This window comes from Microtus pennsylvanicus, chromosome 14, assembly GCF_037038515.1.
Source record: "Microtus pennsylvanicus isolate mMicPen1 chromosome 14, mMicPen1.hap1, whole genome shotgun sequence".
Taxonomy (NCBI): Eukaryota; Metazoa; Chordata; class Mammalia; order Rodentia; family Cricetidae; genus Microtus; species Microtus pennsylvanicus.
Genome location: NC_134592.1, coordinates 56,485,628 through 56,505,613, shown reverse-complemented (window position 1 = coordinate 56,505,613; position 19,986 = coordinate 56,485,628). Strand labels below are relative to the sequence as shown.

General features: G+C 43.6%; 1 protein-coding gene across 1 annotated transcript; it reads right to left on the bottom strand.

The window, feature by feature from the left end:
* Nucleotides 1-236: 236 nt before the first annotated feature.
* On the bottom strand, nt 237-18,992 carry Eapp (E2F associated phosphoprotein). Its single transcript, XM_075947442.1, has 6 exons — nt 18,815-18,992; nt 13,304-13,485; nt 11,837-11,932; nt 7,072-7,186; nt 3,939-4,052; nt 237-774 (listed from the first exon to the last, which is right to left on the bottom strand). Exons 1-6 carry the CDS (start codon nt 18,886-18,888, stop codon nt 507-509), a joined length of 849 nt encoding a protein of 282 aa, XP_075803557.1. The 5' UTR covers nt 18,889-18,992; the 3' UTR covers nt 237-506.
* Between the last annotated feature and the right edge of the window lie 994 nt (nt 18,993-19,986).

Sequence of the window (19,986 nt, the reverse complement as noted above, 5' to 3'; positions counted from 1 at the left end):
GTGTGTTTGCACATGTGCATGGGTATGCGTGCATGTCTCGGTCAGTCACAGGAAATCTTGAGAGTCATACTGTTCTTCCACTGAGGGCTCCAGGGATTGAGCAATCCCTGGTTGTCAGGCTCACACAAGAAGTGCAGAGCCATCTTGACAGTCCCTGAAACTCATTTTTTTACAAAGCATCAACCTCTAGTACTTTGCTATAGCAGTAGAAAATGGACCAAACACTAAGAAACAAATACTTATTCCAGAACTATTTAATTCTTGGAAGCTAATCTAATAAATCAAAAGCCCCAAAGTCTCCAAAGATGCACCAAAAGTGAAAATAATCAGTCCATCATTACTCATGGGAAAATTAAAAAGAAAAAAGGAAGAAGAGATAAAGGTTGATGACCATTCTTTCATAACGATGAAATACTGCTTTAATAACCAATGTCACTGAGTGATATGATAGGAAAGAGTCCATATGTGCTTCACACAGGGCTGTGAAGTCAGTTACCTGTCGCTCCTCAGGAATGGCTCGCTAACACATTGAAAAAGTGGAAGACTTCATCCTTGTCATAGACCGCCACTTCAGTACAACACTCTGTGCACATGACAGGGTGATAGACTTCCTCCACGTCTGTCTCCACAGGACCTTCGGGGTTCGACCTCATCTTCTTAGCGCCCCGCTTTTTCTTCCTGTTTCCTGGGTTCTTGTATCTTAGAACCTCCTCTCTGTTGACAGAGCAATTCATCACGAACATCGCTCTGTACTGAGTCTTGTAGGACTCATGCCTAGAAGGAAATGGAGAGGCTGGATTTCACGGCAGTCATCTTTAGATCAAACGTGAGAACACTTATATGGATAGCCACTAAACTCAAGACAGGGGAATGAAATGTGAATTGAAGGAAATTTGAAAGCATTGTTTATTTATTTACTTATGTTTTTGAGAGAGAGCTGCCGAACCAAACCCGGAACTCACAATCTTCCTGTCTCAAACTCTCAAGTAATGAGAAAGCAGGCATGCACGGTAACCCCACAGAGAAACACACTTCTTAAATGGAAGGCTGGGCAGTGGTGGCACACACCTTAGATTCCAGAGGCAGAGGGATCTCTGTGAGTTCATGGGCCAGCCTTATCTACAGAGTGAGTTCTAGGACAACCAAGGCTACAAAGAGACCCTGCCTCAAAGATAGACAGACAGACAGACAGACAGACAGACGGGGATGTGTTCAAGGGGAAAGCCAGGCGATATGGCGCATGCCTACATAGAAACCCTGCTTTGAAAGAACAATATATACTAAAATAAAAAATAAAGGTGGGAGAAACAACTTTGATCCCAGAAAAATAAGTATTTCTAAAACAATTTTTAAATTTGTTTTTTAAGGGCTGGAGAGAAGGCTCAAAGAGCATTAACTGTTCTTCCAGAGATCCTCAGTTCAATTCCCAGCAAACACATGGTGCGCACAACCATCCGTAAAGAGATCTGATGACCTCTTCTGGCCTGCAGGCAAACATATTATGCAGGTGTACATAATAAATAAGTCTTTTTAAAATTGTTTTTTAAACTTAGGAAGACAAAAATGTTACTGAGAACTTGATGGATAATGTCTAAGCTTTTTGAGGCTGGTCCTTACCTACCTGGGCTGGCCTCAGACCAGCTATGTAACTAAGGCTGGCCTCTAACTCCTGGTCCTCACTCATGCCTTTGCCTTCCAGGTCTGGGGCAGAAGGTGTGCACCACCATGCTAGTCCCGCGTTTGGGAAGGTGAGGTTTGGAGAGGTGGGCACACATCACAGAACGTGTGTGGAGCTCAGGGAGAGTCAGCTCTCTCCTCCTATGACATGGAGTGGAGCTCAAGTTGTGCGCTAATCAACACCTTTATCATCTAGGCGCAGAGATAGTTAACTGCTTCAAGTCTAAAATCAAATTGGAGGGAAACAAAATGCAAATAAGATTACCATGGTACCCAGGCTCACGGTGCCGACACTTCAATTAAGTCAGGAACACTTAACCTTCTGTCTTCAATTATTTTAGATTTATACTGTTTTGTTTAAAAAAAAAAGATTTAAGCCAGGCGGTGGTGGCACACGCCTTTAATCCCAGAACCTGAGAGAGAAAGGCAGGTAAAACTCTGAGTTCGAGGCTACCCTGCTCTACAGATCAAGTTCCAGGACAGCTAGGACTACCAGACACTGAGAAGCCCTGTCTTGACATGCCTGATGCTTGTAGGGACCAAAAGAAAGTTCTAGATTCCCTGGAACTGAGCTGCCCTCTGGGTGCTGGGAACCAAACCTGAGTCCTCTGCAAAAGCAACAAATGTTCTTAAGCGGCGCCTCCAGAGGCTGTGGATTCATTCTGAGATAAGAAACACCCAGTTTGGGGGCTGGAGAGATGGCTCAGTGGTTAAGAGCATTGCCTGCTTTTCCAAGGGTCCTGAGTTCAATTCCCAGCAACCACATGGTGGCTCACAACCATCTGTAATGAGGTCTGGTGCCCTCTTCTGGCCTGCAGACATACACATAGACAGAATATTGTATACATAATAAATAAATAAAATTTAAAAAAAAAAAAAAGAAACATCCAGTTTGATTAAGGAAGACCACCTGAGAAATCTCCGGCAGAAACAGATGGCCCGGATATCTGAGCTCTTCATCTAGAATAGATTCAAGACTGCTGCCTGAGATGATCAAGACTCATAGGATACTCCAGTCAGGACTTGATTATAACTCTAAATTTTCTTTAGTCCCCATAAGATTATCAGTGCCCCCAACCAGCAGGAAGTAGCCTGGAATACTACGCCCACATTCCCAAAAAATGGACTATGAGTATTTTCCTTTGTTTTTTTTTTTTTTAAAAAAAAGAGGGAAGTGGTGTGAAAGAATTGTCTGTATTCTGTCAATCATGTATTTTAATAAAATGCTGATTGGCCAGGCAGGAAGTACAGGCAGGTCAACCAGACAGGAAGTGGAGGCAGCACAATGAGAACAGGAGAATGCTGGAAGGAGGAAGCCCATTCCTCCAGTCCAGCCCAGAACACCAAAGAGGCAACATGTGACCTGCCTGGCTGAGAAAGGTAAGCGGTGTGGCTAGCATAGATAAGAATAATGGGTTAATATAAGCTACAAGAGCTAATAAGAAGACTGAGCTAATGGGCCAATCAGTTTTATAACTTATGAGATCTCTGTGTGATTTTCTTTTGGGCTTGCCAGCTGTGGGGTATCGGGCAGGACTGAAATCCCCATAGCCGGCCCTCATGTTACAGATTTGTTTATTTATATGAGGTGTAGTAGCACACGTCTTTAACCCCAGCACTCAAGAGGTAGAGGCAGGTAGATCTCAGTTTGAGGCCAGCCTGGTCTACAAAGCAAGTTCCAAGACAACTATGAGTGTTACACAGAAAAACCCTTTCTCAAAAACATGAGAGGGGAAAAAAATATTTGTTTGTTTGTTTGTTTGTTTGTTTGTTGTATACCAGTATTCTGCCAGCATATATGCCTGCAAGGCAGAAGAGAGTACCAGATCTCATGGTAGAAGGTTGTGAGCCAGCCAGGCAGTGGTGGCACACACCTTTAATCCCAGCACTAGGGAGACAGAGACAGGCAGAACTCTGTAAGTTCGAAACCAGCCTGGTCTACAGAACAAGTTCCTGGGCAGGCTCCAAAGCTACAGAGAAACCCTGTCTCAAAAAAAAACAAAAAACAAAAAAAAAACAGGGGGCTGGAGAGATGGCTCAGTGGTTAAGAGCATTGCCTGCTCTTCCAAAGGTCCTGAGTTCAATTCCCGGCAACCACATGGTGGCCCCCAAACCATCTGTAATGAGGTCTGGTGCCCTCTTCTGGCCTGTAGGCATACACACAGACAGAATATTGTATACTTAATAAATAAATATTTTTTAAAAAAAGAAAAAAACAACAAAAAAACTCATTTGTGTGCATGTTTACCTTTGCCCCTTACCTCTGGCAGTCAAGGCACAGGGTGGTCATGCAGGCAGGGCAATTCAGAACAGCGTCACTGTTCGGAACCGGCTGCTGCTTCTGATGTGATCTCCGCAGGCCATAAGCATGATAACTAAAACAGAAAGATAAATTTGAGAAGAAAACATACATTAATCAACCAAATCCTGGTTTCTAACGCCATGGTCCAGAAAAAGGATTCAGAACTCAGAGACATTACTAATTTTTATTATTATTATTATCATTACTATTTTTATTTATCTACTTTATGTATATGAATGTCTTATCTGCATGTATCTAAGTGCACTACATGTATGCCTGATACCCTGGGAGGTCAGAAAAAGGTGTGGGGTCTCCAGAAACTGGAGCTATAGAAGGTTGTGAGCCACCAGGTGAGTGCTAGAAACCAAACTCAGGTCCTCTGCAAGAGCAACAAGTGCTCTTAACTGCTGAGCCATCTCTCCAGCACCAAAAATGGATAAATCTAGGGATATGGTTTACAAAATCTACATAAAACATCTTGCAGAGACAGAAAGTTTAAAAAAAAGAAAAAAGAAAGAGCTTAACTCCTTAAGTGTGGACTGTACACAGTAATTTTCTTTCAGAGTAGTTTGGTGTGATGTGGTCCCATGCCTAAAATCCCAGCACTCCAAGACAGAAGCAGGGGATCCAGAGTTCAAGGTCAGTATGAGGTAAAATGAGACATGTCTCATAAAGGCCAGTCCTAAGAACAAACCAAAACCCCATTATCAGTGAGATTGTGAGGAAAATCTCAGGTGAATTCTAGCAGGAGACTAACCCTTCCTCATACCTGGCCAGGGCTCTCAAGACACTTAAGATGCCAAAAACAAGGAAAGTCTAAGAAACTATTTTACGCTTGTAGTCACAAATTTAAGCCAGTGGGTTAAAAGCACATGACTTTAATCCTAGCACTCAGAAAACAGAGTAGGTGGAACTCTACTCTAGAGTTCGAGGCCAGCCTGGTCTATGGAGCAAGTTCCAGGGTAGCCAGAGCTACACAGAGAAACCCTGGCTGGAAAAACTTGAGTTTTGCCCTAGCACTAGGGACAACAGCAGGAAGACTACAAATGCAGCCTGGACTGCAGGGTGAGCTCCAGACCAGCCTGGGGGGGGACAGCGTGGTGAGCTCCAGACCAGCCTGGGGGGGGGGGGGGGTAAAGTGCCTGCTGGACAAAGTGTGAGGGCTGGGCTAAGGGCCCAGTGCACACGTAAAGAGCAGGCAGAGGCATTGTGACCACAGTGCTCTCGGGGACAACAGCATGGAGACAGGCAGATCTCTGGAGCTCACTGGCAGCCAGCCGAGCCGAGCTGTAGGTTCAGTAGAGACTCTGTTTCAAACACTGAAGGTAGAGGAGCTGGTAGGATGGCTTACCACGTCAAGGTGCTTGCTACTAACCTGACAGCCCTAGAAGTTGTCCTCTAACCTCCACAAGCATGCCGTGCCACATATTCACACAGCAATAGTAAATTTTAGGATAAGCAAAAGTAAAGTAAAATAAATTCGGAAAGCTAAGGCAGGAAGAACAAAAGCATCCAATGCCAGCCTAGGCCACACAGCCAATTCCAGGCCAAACTATGCTTCCTCGGGATCCTGCCTCCAAAAACAAAATAAAGGCAGTTTCAATAAGTAAACACCAGGGGGCGCTGGAGGAAGCAGCACAGGAGTGAAACGGGATGAGAAAGAAAGGACCCAGTGAGAACTGGAGCTGCAGGGTGTGTACAGAGATCCCACAGCAACATCAGCCCTCCAGACTCGGAAAACAGAGCTAGCCATCCCCATCCAGATGGAAGCACAGCCTCCTAGGCGCGGAGTGAGTAGCTCAGCAGCAGAGTACTTGCCTAGCATGTACAACAGCATATGTGCGATCTCCAGCACCACACACAGGCACACAAAAAATTAAAACACAGAATTACCATGTGATCCTGCAATGCTCCACCGAGATTTGTAACCAAAAATAAAAAATGTAAGAAATGACTTAAACAAACACCCGAACACCAGTTCTGACAACACTATTCAAAAAAAAAAACGGTCAAAAGGTAGTTAGAACAAATACCCCTTGGGACATTCGGATAACAAAAATCAAGATAGACAAACAATGGCATTGTTCAGCCATAGAAAGGAGTACTGTGCTATGATGTAGATGAACCTCAAAAGCAATTTGCTCCTGGGCCTGCAAGGTGACGCAAGCCTTTAATCCCAGAATTTGGGACTAAAACACAAAATAACAAAAAGCACTTAGGAGGCAGAGGTAGATGAATCTCTGCGTAATCAAGGCCAGCCTGTTCTACATAGTGAGTTCCAGGGCAGACAAAAATAAAATTAACAGTTTAGAGGCTAAAACTCTAATCTCAGAATAATTTAAAATTATAAGAGCTAGTTCCAAAAAAAAAAGCAAAAAGGGGGTTAAGAATACAGATGAATGCAAATCTCTAATCCCAGCACTCAGGAGGCTGAGACAGAATTGCTGTAAATTAGCCAGGGCAAAATACATCATGAGTTCCAGGCCAGCCAGGGCTACACTGCAAAACCCTGTCTCACAAGAACAATAAAAAGTTCTATTCTTAAATGAAGAGATTGACTAGGGCAGTTTAGATCCATCCGTAACTAACCATTCATTGTCATGGTGACGAACCTGTAACTCCAAGAGCATTTGGAAGGTGGAGGCAGGATCATCAGCGGTTTAAACCCTGCTCTAACTACATGTTAAGTTTTGAAGCCATCCTGGGCTACATGAGAATCTGTTTTAATAATAGACAGGTAGTGATTGGACAGACCTTTAATTCCAGGCAGAGGCAGGTGGATCTGAGTTCGAGGCCAGCCTGGTCTACAATGTGTAGCCAAGGCTACACAGAGAAATCCTGTCTAGAAATTAGATAGATGGGTGGATGGATGGATGGATAGATGGACGGATAAATGGATGGATAAATGGATGGATGGATAGACATTCAACTGTCTGACTAAAATCTGCTAGTTATTTTTAAATAAACTTTTGAAGTTTTCCTCCTCAAATTGTTCCTGATGTGTTTGTGTGAAAACAAATACACACACAGTAAAATAAGAAAGCATGGAAAAATCACTCTCTAAAGTTATAAATAAAGATTTAAATGCTTACCCCCTTCTCTGCGCATCAACCCAGGCTTGGTCTCTGTTATCTTTCTCAGGATCATACAGTAACTCATCATTTGTTGGGATCCTGCGCTGTTTCTTCTTCTTCTTGGTCACTTGTGCTAATTTTTAAAAGGTTAATAATATGGATCAGTATCATGTCTAAAGATTACAATTCTTTAATATAAAATGACTCTCCTGTTTCCCGCACTATGTATTTATTCTCGTTACATTGTCTTTTAAAAGATGCCTAAAGCCTTTCTTTAGCCAGCAATCCCAATATGTGAGAGGCTGAGACAAGAGAACTGCCATGCCTGGACCACACAGTGAGTTTCAGGCCACCCTAGCAATAAAAGTAAAACCTTACCCAAAAATGCAATACATAAAATTAAATAAAATACAGCTATTCTTCAAATAAGAGTTTTGTGCAATGAAGACACTAAATTAAAGATAGAGGAGGCCAAAGGGCTAAGTTCTCATAATAAAAATTCAGTCTCAAAAAACCCATTTAAGCCGGGCGGTGGTGGCGCACGCCTTTAATCCCAGCACTCGGGAGGCAGAGGCAGGCGGATCTCTGTGAGTTCAAGGCCAGCTTGGTCTACAGAGCTAGTTCCAGGACAGGCTCCAAAGCCACAGAGAAACCCTGTCTCGAAAAACCAAAAAAAATAAATAAAAAAATAAAAAAAAAAAATAAAAAAACCCATTTAAAACTAACTGGCCATGGTGACACATCTGTAAACCCAGTGCTTGGGAGACAGAGGCAGTAGGATCATGAATTCATGGGCATCCTTGGCTTCAGACCAAGTTTAAGACCAGCCTCTCCTTTATGAGACTCTGCCAAAAATAGAAGGGAGGCAGGTAAGATGGCTCCGTGGGTAAAGGCACCTGCCACCAAGCCTGACAACCTGAGTTCAGTCCTGGGACTCACACAGTGAAAGAAGAGAACTATCATAGGTTGTCTGCTACAGCCACACACGAGCAGAACGAGCTCCCATAAACACACACATACAGCAGAATTTTTGTTTTGTCTTTTTCAGGACAGGGTTTCTCTGTATCTTCCTGGATATCCTAAAACTAGAACCGGCAGGACAGAGGCAGGTGGATCTCTGTGAGCTGGAGGCCAGCTTAATAGATAGAACAAATAGGTAGAAGTCAATATGAATAAGAGCCAGATGGTGGTGGCACCTGCCTTTGAAGGGAATCTGTGAGTTCGAGATCAGCCTGGTCTACAGAGCAAGTTCCAGGACAGCTGAGGGCTACAAAGAAACTCTGTCTTGAAAAATGATGAGAAAAAAAACATATATAATATATACATATACATACAATGTATATATGAGCACAATATGCACACACGTGGCGGCACAGGCCTTTAATCCACTGGTCCCAGACTTCCTAATGCTTTGATCCTTTAACACGATTCCTCATGTGGTGGCCCCAATCATAAGTTTATTTTCATTGCTACTTCATAACTGTAATTTTGCTACTATTATGAATCATAATGTAAATATCTGATATGCAGGATTTATTTTCATTGTTACAAACTGGACATAATTAAAGCATAGTGATTAATCACAAAAACAGTATGTAATTATATATTATGGAACATTTATTTCCAATTACAAATAAATGAAATTTTGTCTTGAAGCATGATGGGTAACAGTCTTAATGTAAACAGTCTTTACAACTATCATTAACTACATTGCTACATTTTTTAACAGTATGCCTAAAAAGCCAACCTCAGTGGGAAGGTTGAGACTGTTTCTTTCTCACCAGATTTGAAATTCTTGAGGCGGTCTTTGCAAGAGCAAAGTCTACTGTATTTAGACATGACAACCAACAAGCTGGAAAGCCGTTTCACAAAGATATGCTGTTGAAAATGGAAGAAGGCGCAACACAGTCTCAGACAGAACATTTTTTGTAACTGGAGTGCAGGAAAATCAGTTCTCACTGCAGAGCTGTTCATTCAGTGAGCGCCTCGTGTGCTGTCTCAGGAACACCTTGACTTGGACTGAGAATGGGGTGTCAGGCAGATTTGAAAACACGATGAAATATCGAGTGTAAGTCTGTGTAAGTGTTCTTTCACAGAAATTATCATCATGGGGGCTGGAGAGATGGCTCAGAGGTTAAGAACACCAGCTGTTCGTCTAGATAATCCTGAGTCAATTCCCAGCAACCACATGGTGGCTCACAGCCATCTACAATGAGATCTGGTGCCAACATTGCATACACAATAAATAAGTAAATCTTTAAAAAAAAAAATTATCATCATGATCCTTTTGTCTGGTTCAATGTAATGTTTCTCAAAGAAAGCAGATTAGGTAGGCAACATGTGAATTCTATTAATCATCTTTTTTCCTTTCTTTCTTTTTTTCAAAGCTAAAGTTTCATTTGGCATGACTGGACCTTTTCAGAAAAATCAAGGCATGCTGCGTTTGGTCCTTGCAGTGATAAATTTAACTCACTCAAAATGGCAAAGGCGTCCATCAAGTAAGCTGTTTTCTGCAACTCACTTCCATGGCTGAAAAATGCTTCCAACTGCAGTCTTGCTTTCTGAGGGGGCTGGAGAGATGACTCAGAGGTTAAGAGCACTGGCTGCTCTTCCAGAGGTCCTGAGTTCAATTCCCAGCACCCACATGGTGGCTCACAGCCATCTGTAATGAGATCTGGTGCCCTCTTCTGGTGTGCATGAAGACAGAGGACTCGTGCACATAAAATGCATAAGCAAATAAATCTTTAAAAAATTCAGTTCATCACAAAGCTCAAGAACACGTTTTAAACTTTTCCTCTGGACAAGCATCACACTTTAGTGTGAAATAGCAGAGCTCTGTTCAGCATACCCAACTCACTGCACAGTTGCAAAACACACTTTTAATCCCTGCATTCAGGGAGGCAGAAGCAAGTGGATCTCTGTGAGTTCAAGGCCAGCCTGCTCTACAAGAGCTAGTTCCAGTATAGTCAGAGTTGTTACACAGAGAAACCCTGTCTCGAAAAACAAAAACAAACAAATAAACAAACAAACAAACAAAAACAAAAGATGACTCATGAAATATTTCAATGAAGTTCATTAATTTCCTATGATTGGCCTGGCATGGTGGCACATGCCTTTAATCCCAGCACTTGGGAGGCAGAGGCAGGTGGATCTCTGTAGACCTTACAAAGTGAGTTCCAGGACAGTTAGAGACGTTATACAGAGAAGCCCTGTCTCAAAAAACAAAAACAAAAAATTCCTTTGATTTTACCATTCTGTTTTGTTGTTTTGTTTTTTACATCCCGCTACTATCACGAGGGGGCAGTATTCACATTAACCATAGCTGACTATAAAGACTGGTCAGCATCCAGATAAAGTTCCCATGGTACAGATTTTTTCAGTAGCTGATGATTTTATATTTGCCCAGCAATTATAACTCACGAAGTGTAGTCCTACCTCCAACACTGCTGCATTCAATACATCAGCTGCTCTCTACGCAGGTGGCCGGGCTGCGTAAGCACAGCACTGCACCAAACCTGTCACATACACTTGTATTTGTCTGGGGTGTACATGAAGGGGTTTGGCGTGATGATGTCATCACACCTGGGACTCATCCGTGGGCACGTGGATGCACCGCCTAGAGGCGGATAAAGAAGCGTAGTGTCTCAGATCCTAAGAACACTGGAAATACATGTTTTCTGATGGTCTTAGGTGGCCCCTGTGAAAGGGTTGCTCCCAAAAGGGCCATAGCCCCCATGCTGAGGATGCCGCTGTAAACACGCACACATATCTACACGCCTGCATTTCTTTTTTTTTTAATATTTATTTATTAATTATGTATACAATATTCTGTGTGTGTGTATCTGCAGGCCAGAAGAGGGCGCCAGACCTCATTACAGATGGTTGTAAGCCACCATGTGGTTGCTGGGAATTGAACTCAGGACCTTTGGAAGAGCAAGCAATGCTCTTAACCTCTGAGCCATCTCTCCAGCCCACGCCTGCATTTCTTATGAACCAATTCTGCACCCTCATCAACAGCATAAAATTTCTTTGATTTTTTTTTCTTTTGAGACAGAGTCTTACTGTGCAGCTCTGGCTGTCCTGCCTCTGCCTCCCTGAGTGCTGGGACTAAAGGTGTAGTCACCACACTTGGCTTAGTCTATAGTTTCTTAAAAATAAATAAGAGAGAAGCCGAGAGATTGCTCAGCAGTTAAGATTACTGGCAGCTCTTTCAGAGGACCCAGGCTTGATTTCCAGCCTCCACATGGTGGCTCACAACCATCTACAACTCCATTCCAGGGAATCCAACACCTGGTGCTCTCCGGCCCCAGGCATGCACATGGCGCACACACAGATATCCACGCAGCCCATACACCCATTAACATAAAATCAAATTTTGTTGAGGAATATTATTTGAGGTGTTGCTTTGAAGCTGTGATTCTTTGCCTGTCCAAAACACCTGATGGTCCTAATGAAGAGCTGAAGAGCCAATAGCGAGGCAGGGGCAAGGATAGGCGGGGCTGGCAGGCAGAGAATAAACAAAAGGGGCCAGTCACAGCAGCTGTGGAGTAAGAGTGGAAGAAAGGAAGAGAAAAGCCTCAGGCAAAAGGTGGTAGGGATAAGTTAAGAAAAGCTGGCAAGAAACAAGCCAAGCTAAGTCCGGGTGTTCATAACTAGAATAAGCCTCAGAAGCTGGTGGTGGGGCCCAAAAGAGTCAAAAGAGTAAGACATCACACAACCAATTTTAAAAACAATAAAAAAACTCAGGTGGAAAATTTAACCTGCTAAGAAAAAGGTTACTCACTGGTTTTGTCTTCATCCTCAGAATCGGAATCAAAATAAATGTCATCATAGTACTTGGTTGTGACTCCTCCAACACGCCCAACTCCCGAGGAAGACCCTACCAAACAGAAGGAACGTTTACAAACTGAAACACTCTGTACATACTCCGTCACTTCAGACAGTACCAATTTAGTCACAATCTCGGTTGTAGAGTATTGACTACGAGATATCTGTGCCTATGCACTCCTTGACGAGTTTTCCGATTAGGAGAAAATCATCCTTTCTCTCTCCCCACAAATGTAATTGGAATTTAAATGCTGTATTTTCATGGTCTCAGCATACATGCTTCTATCTTTTAATGTACAATACAAATACTCCGTGGAGGGAGCTGGAAAGAGAGCTCAGGTTAAGAGCACTGGCTGCTCTACCAGAGGTCCTGAGTTCAGTTCCCAGTAACCACATGGTAGCTCACAACCATCTGTAATGAGACCTGGTGCCCTCTTCTGGCCTGCAGGCACACAGGCAGGCAAAACACTGTATACATAATAAATAAATAAATCTTAAACAAAAAAAACCAAATACTCCATGGAGAACAGGAAAGGATGTCTTGCTCCAAGGGCATTAGACAAGGAGATGGACCAAGAACAAACGTCTCGTCTCCAGCGTCTCCAGCTTGTCTTCACAAGCCTGTGTCCCTGAGTCTTCCTCCGCTTCAATTACATCTTTCTGTTCTTCAAATTACAGCACATACAAACATGAAAACCAGTTCTAACCAGTCCTACTTCTACAAAACAATTTTTGGGTCAAGTAAATTGTACATAAAAATCTAAAAATGAAATATGTTTATTACTTACTACAAAGAGACAGAAATTTGTAGTGACATACCATTAATCTGCCATCAGACTCTAAAAATTCTTTCTACACCTTGTGGTTTTTTGGGGTTTTTGGTTGGTTTTTTGAGACTCACTCTATATACTAGGCTGGGATCAAAGGTGTATGCCATTACGCCCAGCATGTGTTAAAAACCACAAAAGGAAATAAGAGAAGTACTTGCTACCAAATAGTATCTTTCCAATAGCACATAATATGTGTTAGTCATTAACGAAAACTCAGGCACAGACCGTCAGCACATTCGTGTCTTCATGTGGTAAGTAGTGTATTAACCAGACATGCGCATGCAGCTGTCTCCCAGCCACCCAGGAAGCAGAGGCAGGATCACAGAGACTACAGGGAGTTCAAGGCCAGGCTGAGTAACTTAGTCAGACCCTTCTCAAATTTTAAGAGGCAGGACTGTAACTCAGTGGTAGACTTCTGCCTAGCAAACACAGACCCAGGTTTACCCCCACCACCACCCACCACACACACACACACACACACACACACGTACGTGCACAAAGACACACAAGTGATTCTTGAGCACATACACAAAGCAACACAAAAAGACACAATTCCTTACAGGATATCTGAGGGAACAGAGCCCAAAGTTTACCTGTCCCCATAGAGGATAACTTATCCTCCATGGTTTTCATGGTGGAGTTTAATTCAGCTTCCATTTCTTTCTCAAATTCATCTTCACTAGATGATTCACTTTCCCCAGTAAGACATTCCCTGATGAGTTTTCGTTTTTGGTCAGGAGTTCCATGCAATAGCACATCGACTTCATCTTCAGAACTAGCATACATTTAAAGCATGGGAAATATAAATATTAAAATATTTTCCTGTCTTTAATTAATTAATTTACTTTTTGTAAATGAGTGTTCTATCTGCATGTACACCTTTATGCAGAAGAAGGCATCAGATCCTACTATTGATGGTTGTGAGTCACCATGTGGTTGCTGGGAATTGAACTCAGGACCTCTCTGGAAGCACAGCCAGTGATCTTAACCGCTGAGTCATCTCTCCAGTCCCAAATATTAAAAATATTAAAGTCATGGCTGGGATGTGGCTCAGTGGTTGGGCACTCATGCAGCATGTCAAGGCCCTAAGACTGAAGTACAGCATCACAAAACAAAACACAAACACAACTTCTAGCATTTCACTGCTCAACAGAAAACTAAGTCTTACAAATTTACATCTGGTGTACCTGTTATATTACATACAGCAATGATAATTAATAGGCAACAGATCAGCTAATCCAGTTTTCAGAAGGGTTTCCTGGGTTTTTTTGTTTGGTTGGTTGTTTTTGTTTGTTTTTGTTTTGTTCTGGTTTTTGGTTTTTTGAGACAAGATTTCTCTGTGCAGTTCTGAAACTCACTCTGTAGACCAAGCTGGCCTCAAACTCAAAAGAGAGATCAGCCTACCTCTGCCTCTTGAGTGCTGGACATAAAGGTGTGCACCCCACTGCCTGGCTTCTTTGGCTTGTGAGTGTGTGGGGGTCTTCTACTTGTGTGTGTATCTGTGCATCATTGTGTGGCCTGGCGCCACAGAGGCCAAAAAGGGCACTGGATTCCCTAGAACTAGTGTTACAGTTAGATGGTTGTAAGCCCATCTGAGTGCTAGGAATCGAACCCAGGTCCTCTGGAAAAACAGCCGATGCTATTAACCATCCCTCTTTCCAACTTCTTGTATTATTACATTGCTTTCCAATATGTGCACCAATTCATAATTCTATCAGCTAAAAAAGTTTACCTCACAGATCTGAGAGTTTTATTTAGGTAAAATACATAAATATATAATTAATATACAGCTAATATTTCAACATAAAATGTTAATAGGAATTAAATAATATAATTTAAAGGACATGTTGCTACATAAAACTGTGAAAAGAGAAACTATGTACAATGAGGATTTTTTTCCTGGTGTTAGTAACTGAACCAAGGCTTCATGCACAGCAAGCACCTGCTCTACCACTGCGCTATAGCACTCACCCCAAGAAACTTACACTACATTCTGGATTCTCCTAGCCAATTTCTGTCAATTTGTATTGCCTTCTGTGATTGGTTTCCTATCAACAGAATTATAATACAACTAATCAGTAATTAGGAGGACTAAAACAACAAAACTGAATTTAGTCAGGGTCAGCAAGACAGAGGACAGCTCATAGGCAGGTCAGGCACTTGTCACCAAGCCTGCTGACCCGAATTCAATCCCTGGGACCCACACAGAAGGAGAGAAGCTGTCCTCTGACCTCCATAATGTGTCAGGGCACCCACACGCCCACATGCACAAATTTAAGAAAATAAAGGTTATTTAAAATTTTTAATGAATTAAGTCAAGCATGGTGTTGCACACCTGTAATCCCAGTACTTGGGAGGCCAGAGTTCAAGAGCGGCTACACAATGGAGTCAAAGACAGCCCTGGGCTACATGAGACCCTGTCTCAAACTAGAAAAATTAAATGTCTAAGATCTTTCTAATATAATATAAAGAATATACATAATAAGGCTGAGGCTGTAACTGAGTTGGTAAATGGCTAAGACTTTTCTAATACAATATGAAGAATACACATAATAATAAGGCTGAGGATGTAACTTATAGGGGAACAGAGCTAGGAGGGAAAAACTAAACGGAATGCTGGGATGAAGAAAGCAGAGTCTGGAGACGTGGAGATAGACGTGCTGAAACTTTGCTGGTAGGCCAGGACCTCATGGCGATATACAGATTAACAGAAATGGGTTAAATTAATATAAGAATTAGCCAATAAGAAGCTAGAGCTAATGGGCCAAGCATTGATTTAATCAATACAGTTTCTGTGTGATTATTTCGGGTCTAAGCTAGCCAGGCAGCCAGGAACCAACAAGCTCCCTCCTCCAACAGTAACTGAGTTGGTAAAGTGCTCGCCTGGCAGGCATGAGGCTGGGCTGAGCACATCACATAAAACACATGTGGCGGTGGACGCCTATAATCCCCGCACCTGAGGAGTGGAAGCAGGAGGATCAGAAGCCACCGTGTGGGATCCACGAGATCCTACATCAATGATCACAACAGAGTCCTCATAGGGAGAATCCTCCTGACTGCTGTTTTCTTACCAGACAATGTTTTCAAGGCTCCACCAGAGACTTAATCAGAAAAATGCAAATCACTCCATTTGAATTTGCTGAGGACTATGGGTGGGTTGCTTGTCTGCTTGTTTGCCTCTTTGAGACACGGTTTCACGGGACAGCCTGACCGGCCTGAACTTACAGAGCCTCCCAAGTACCAGGATCAAACGCAAGTGCCACCATTGCCTGGCAATGGCTAAGGTTTTAGCCAGAATCTACTCCCAAGAAAATGCTGTCCATGACAGGTAAACTGGCCAGCATGCTCTGCTCTCCTGTCACACCACTGTTTTCACTCCGACCTCTTAACTCTGCCTCCAGCAGCATCTGGCAAGGATTCCCTGGCCCCATCTCTCCTGTCTCATTCCCCCCTCTCATTCCTGTTCATTCACCCTATCAGCAGAATGTCACTCCTAAAGGCCTCATCACATCACCACCCAACTCAGGAGCTTTCTGTGACCAGTCCTCTGAGCACAGCATTCAAAACAGCCTTCCATAAGGTAGCTCCAACCTTCCCACCTTACTGTCCACTACTAATTACCCTCTATGTCCTTATCCAAAAAGGCCAGTACACTCAGGTCGGAAAACCATTCCTATACCCTAACCTTACCAAAGTAGAAAGCTCAGATTATTTGCTAGGTGGTGGTGGTGCACTCCCTTAACTCAAACACAAGGGAGGCAGAGGCAGGCAGATCTCTGTGAGTTTGAGGCTAGTCTGGCCAACAGAGCTAATTCCAGGACAGCCAGGACTACACAGAGAAACCCTGTCTCGAAAAACAAAACAAACAAGCAAGCAGCAAGAGGGGAGCTGGATATGATGGTGCACACTGTATCTTAGGAGGCCAGAAGGGAAAGAAGAGCAGTGTGTGCGGGAAGAGGAGTGCAGGAAGCTTGAGGCCAGCCTGAGAGGAGAAGAGCATACTTGCAAGCAGTAAAAGGGACCCTTGCAATGACGCAATGATCTGCATCTTCACTGGTTTAGAGTTCTTGTCACGTCTGTTTTTATGTGTGCAAGTGCGTTTAGAAGCCAGAAGACAATTTGAGAATTGGCTCTTGCCTTTTGCCTCATTGAGGAAGGGTCTTTCTTGTTTGTGGCAGTACGCTACAGGCTAGTTGTCCTCGAGCCTCTGACGGCATCTCCTGTCTCTGCCTCTCATCTCACCACAGAAGTGCTGGAATTAAAGACAAATACTAACACATCCAGCTTTTTACATGAGTTCGGGGGATAGAACTCACGTCCTCCGGCTAGCACAGTCTGCTGCCAGCTAAACCATCTTCTCAGCACGCACACACCTTTTCTGCATTGGTTCTCAACCCCCTTGTGACCCACATACCAGATATCCTGCATACAGGTATTTTCATAACAGTATCAAAATTATATTTACAAAGTAGCAACGGCAGAAAGGAAAATTAGTAGAATCATTGTATCTAGGGTAAGCATTAGAATGAAATAGTGTTTCTCACTGTATCTGAGGTAAACTTCAGAATGAACAGTTGTTTTCTAGGAAAGCTTAGACTGTGAAGAAATCACTGTGGAAAACAGTGATTGGTTTCTGGGATCTACAGAGCTGCTTTCCTGAAAGCTTTACAGACTTTGCATGGCTTTGGTCACAAGACGGTCCAGCACCTTGATTATTGGGTACAGCAAACAGTACCCAGTGAGGACGAAAATGGCATCTTCAGAAGGATATACCATTATATCAGGGACTTTAATAGGAGGAACTTGTTTTACGCAAAAGATAACTTTTGTGTAACAATCAATAAATACACCTTTGCACGGCTGTTGGGGTTCAGGTCACAGAAGTTCCTCCCTGCTGCCAAACTGCCTAACATTCATCTTGGAGGGACCCTCTTCATTTGACCGACCCAAACAACACAGAACACCTCGACAAGCAATGAAATAATTTTATGGTTGGGGTCACCACAACATGAAGAACTTTATTAAAGAGTTCCAGTATTAGGAAGGTTGAGAAGCACTGCTCTAGAATCTAGGTTATTAAAGAAGTAAACAAGCCAGGCCTGGAGATGTACACCTTTAAACTCAGCACTTGGAAGCAGAGGCAAGTGACTCTCTTGAGTTTAACACAAACCTGGTCTACAGAGCAAGTTCCAGGCCAAGCAGAACTACACAGAGACCCTGTCTCAAAACTAAAATTAAGATTAAGAAATGAAAGAAAGGCCGGGCGGTGGTGGCCCACGCCTTTAATCCCAGCACTCGGGAGGCAGAGACAGGCGGATCTCTGTGAGTTCGAGACCAGCCTGTTCTACAAGAGCTAGTTCCAGGACAGGCTCCAAAACCACAGAGAAACCCTGTCTCGAAAAACCAAAAAAAAAAAAAAAAAAAAGAAATGAAAGAAATATTATATATATATATATATATATATATATATATATATATATATATATTAAAAATACTCTGGATTTAATATCCAGCAAGGGGGAGGGGATAAAGATGTGTTTTACACATAAGTAAAAACATCCCAAATCCCAAGTTCCCTCAAGTGGACTTTCCAAAAGTACCACAGAACTTCACCTATGCCTATCAGATGTCATGTACGATGGCCTTCGAAGATACGCATTTCATTTCCCCTATTATAAGGTAAACCAATGGAAGACAAGAATTTTGTATTTATCTCTTATTACAATCCAAAAATTTCCCGTTGCCTATTCCCTTATTTCTATTCGACAGTCTTCCAGCTGAGGCCTGTAGCCCTCACTAATCCCACACTTGTATTTCCAGTAACACACGCGAAGCCGAGAACTGACCTGCCTTCAGTCACAGTGCTAGCAAACGGTAAGGAGCAGGGTTCCAGCTGAGGATTTACGCTTGGGGGCCCCGTGATTCCGGAACATCCCTCTTCCCGCACTGCTGTCCGTCCTGGCTCCCCAGGGACTGAGCAGCCCCACCAGGCACCCCGAGGCTCCTACAAGGGATGCGGGCGGCAGTGCGCCCAAGCTCGGCAGGCGCGGCGAGCACAACGGCCTCGGCCAGGGCCGGGCGGACACCGCGGGGCAGCGGCCCACCTGCTCAGAGCCGGCTCCTCGTCACTCGGCTCTTCCACCGCGTAGGGATCGTAGTCATCCTGGAGCCGGTTCATGGCGGCCTAGGGAGGCCTACGCGGTCCACCAACCGCCCGGGTCTCAGTGTATTCCGCGGCTACCTTCCCTAAAGCGTCTGGGGACGCCACTTCCGCTCGTACTGCGAGTCCTTCCTGTGCGCCTGCGCAGGCGCAGCGCTGCGAAGGAAGGGGGGCGGAATGGATCAAACTCGTCTCTTGGCGTTTTTTTTTTTTTTACATTGAAACAGCCGCTGTCTTTTTATGGATTTTTTTCAGTGTTGTTGCTTTATTTTGTTTTTGATGCGGTTTCACTAATCCAGTCTGACCCGCAACTCGCTGTGTAGCACAAACTAACTTCGCTCTACCTACCTTGACCAGCGGAGCGCTGAGATTACAATTATGGATCACCATCCAGTTTGATTTCTTCCAAGCTGTTATCTTGGCCTTTCTCCCAGGTTTTTATTATTAGGCTTAGTGGTTGTGCGCAAATAGATACTGTATGATTACCTACTCAGGAAAAATGGACAAAAAACGATTTTTTTTTTTTTTTTTTTTTTTTTGGTTTTTCGAGACAGGGTTTCTCTGTGGCTTTGGAGCCTGTCCTGGAACTAGCTCCGTAGACCAGGCTGGTCTCGAACTCACAGAGATCCGCCTGCCTCTGCCTCCCGAGTGCTGGGATTAAAGGCGTGCGCCACCACCGCCCGGCCAAAAAACGATTTTCTATTAGAAGTTCAACATTAAAGGGGTGAATCTCCTAGAACTGAATCCTATGAGGATGAGTTCCTTCCGCTGGTGGAAACGATGAGTTAGAACTTCCTTTTTGTCCAGAGCCTCGGACGAGTAACCTGAGCAACCCCGGGTCTCAAAGATAGGTCTTCACATCCCTTTTGATTTCTAGACTTGACTCTCAACCAACAAGCCCCGAGCCTCCGCCTCCCCGGCCTTAGTGGGCGAAGTCTTCTTTACGGGCCAAAACTCGAGTTCCCGCAACGTCACCTCAGGGGCGCGGTGTATGTAAATTATGTGCACGCCGAGGATGCCGGTCTCCCACACGTACACTTCCCATGCCGTTTAAGAATGATACCTACATGATTACCAGGGTTTATTTAGGGGGCACTATGAGAACAAGCGAAAGTG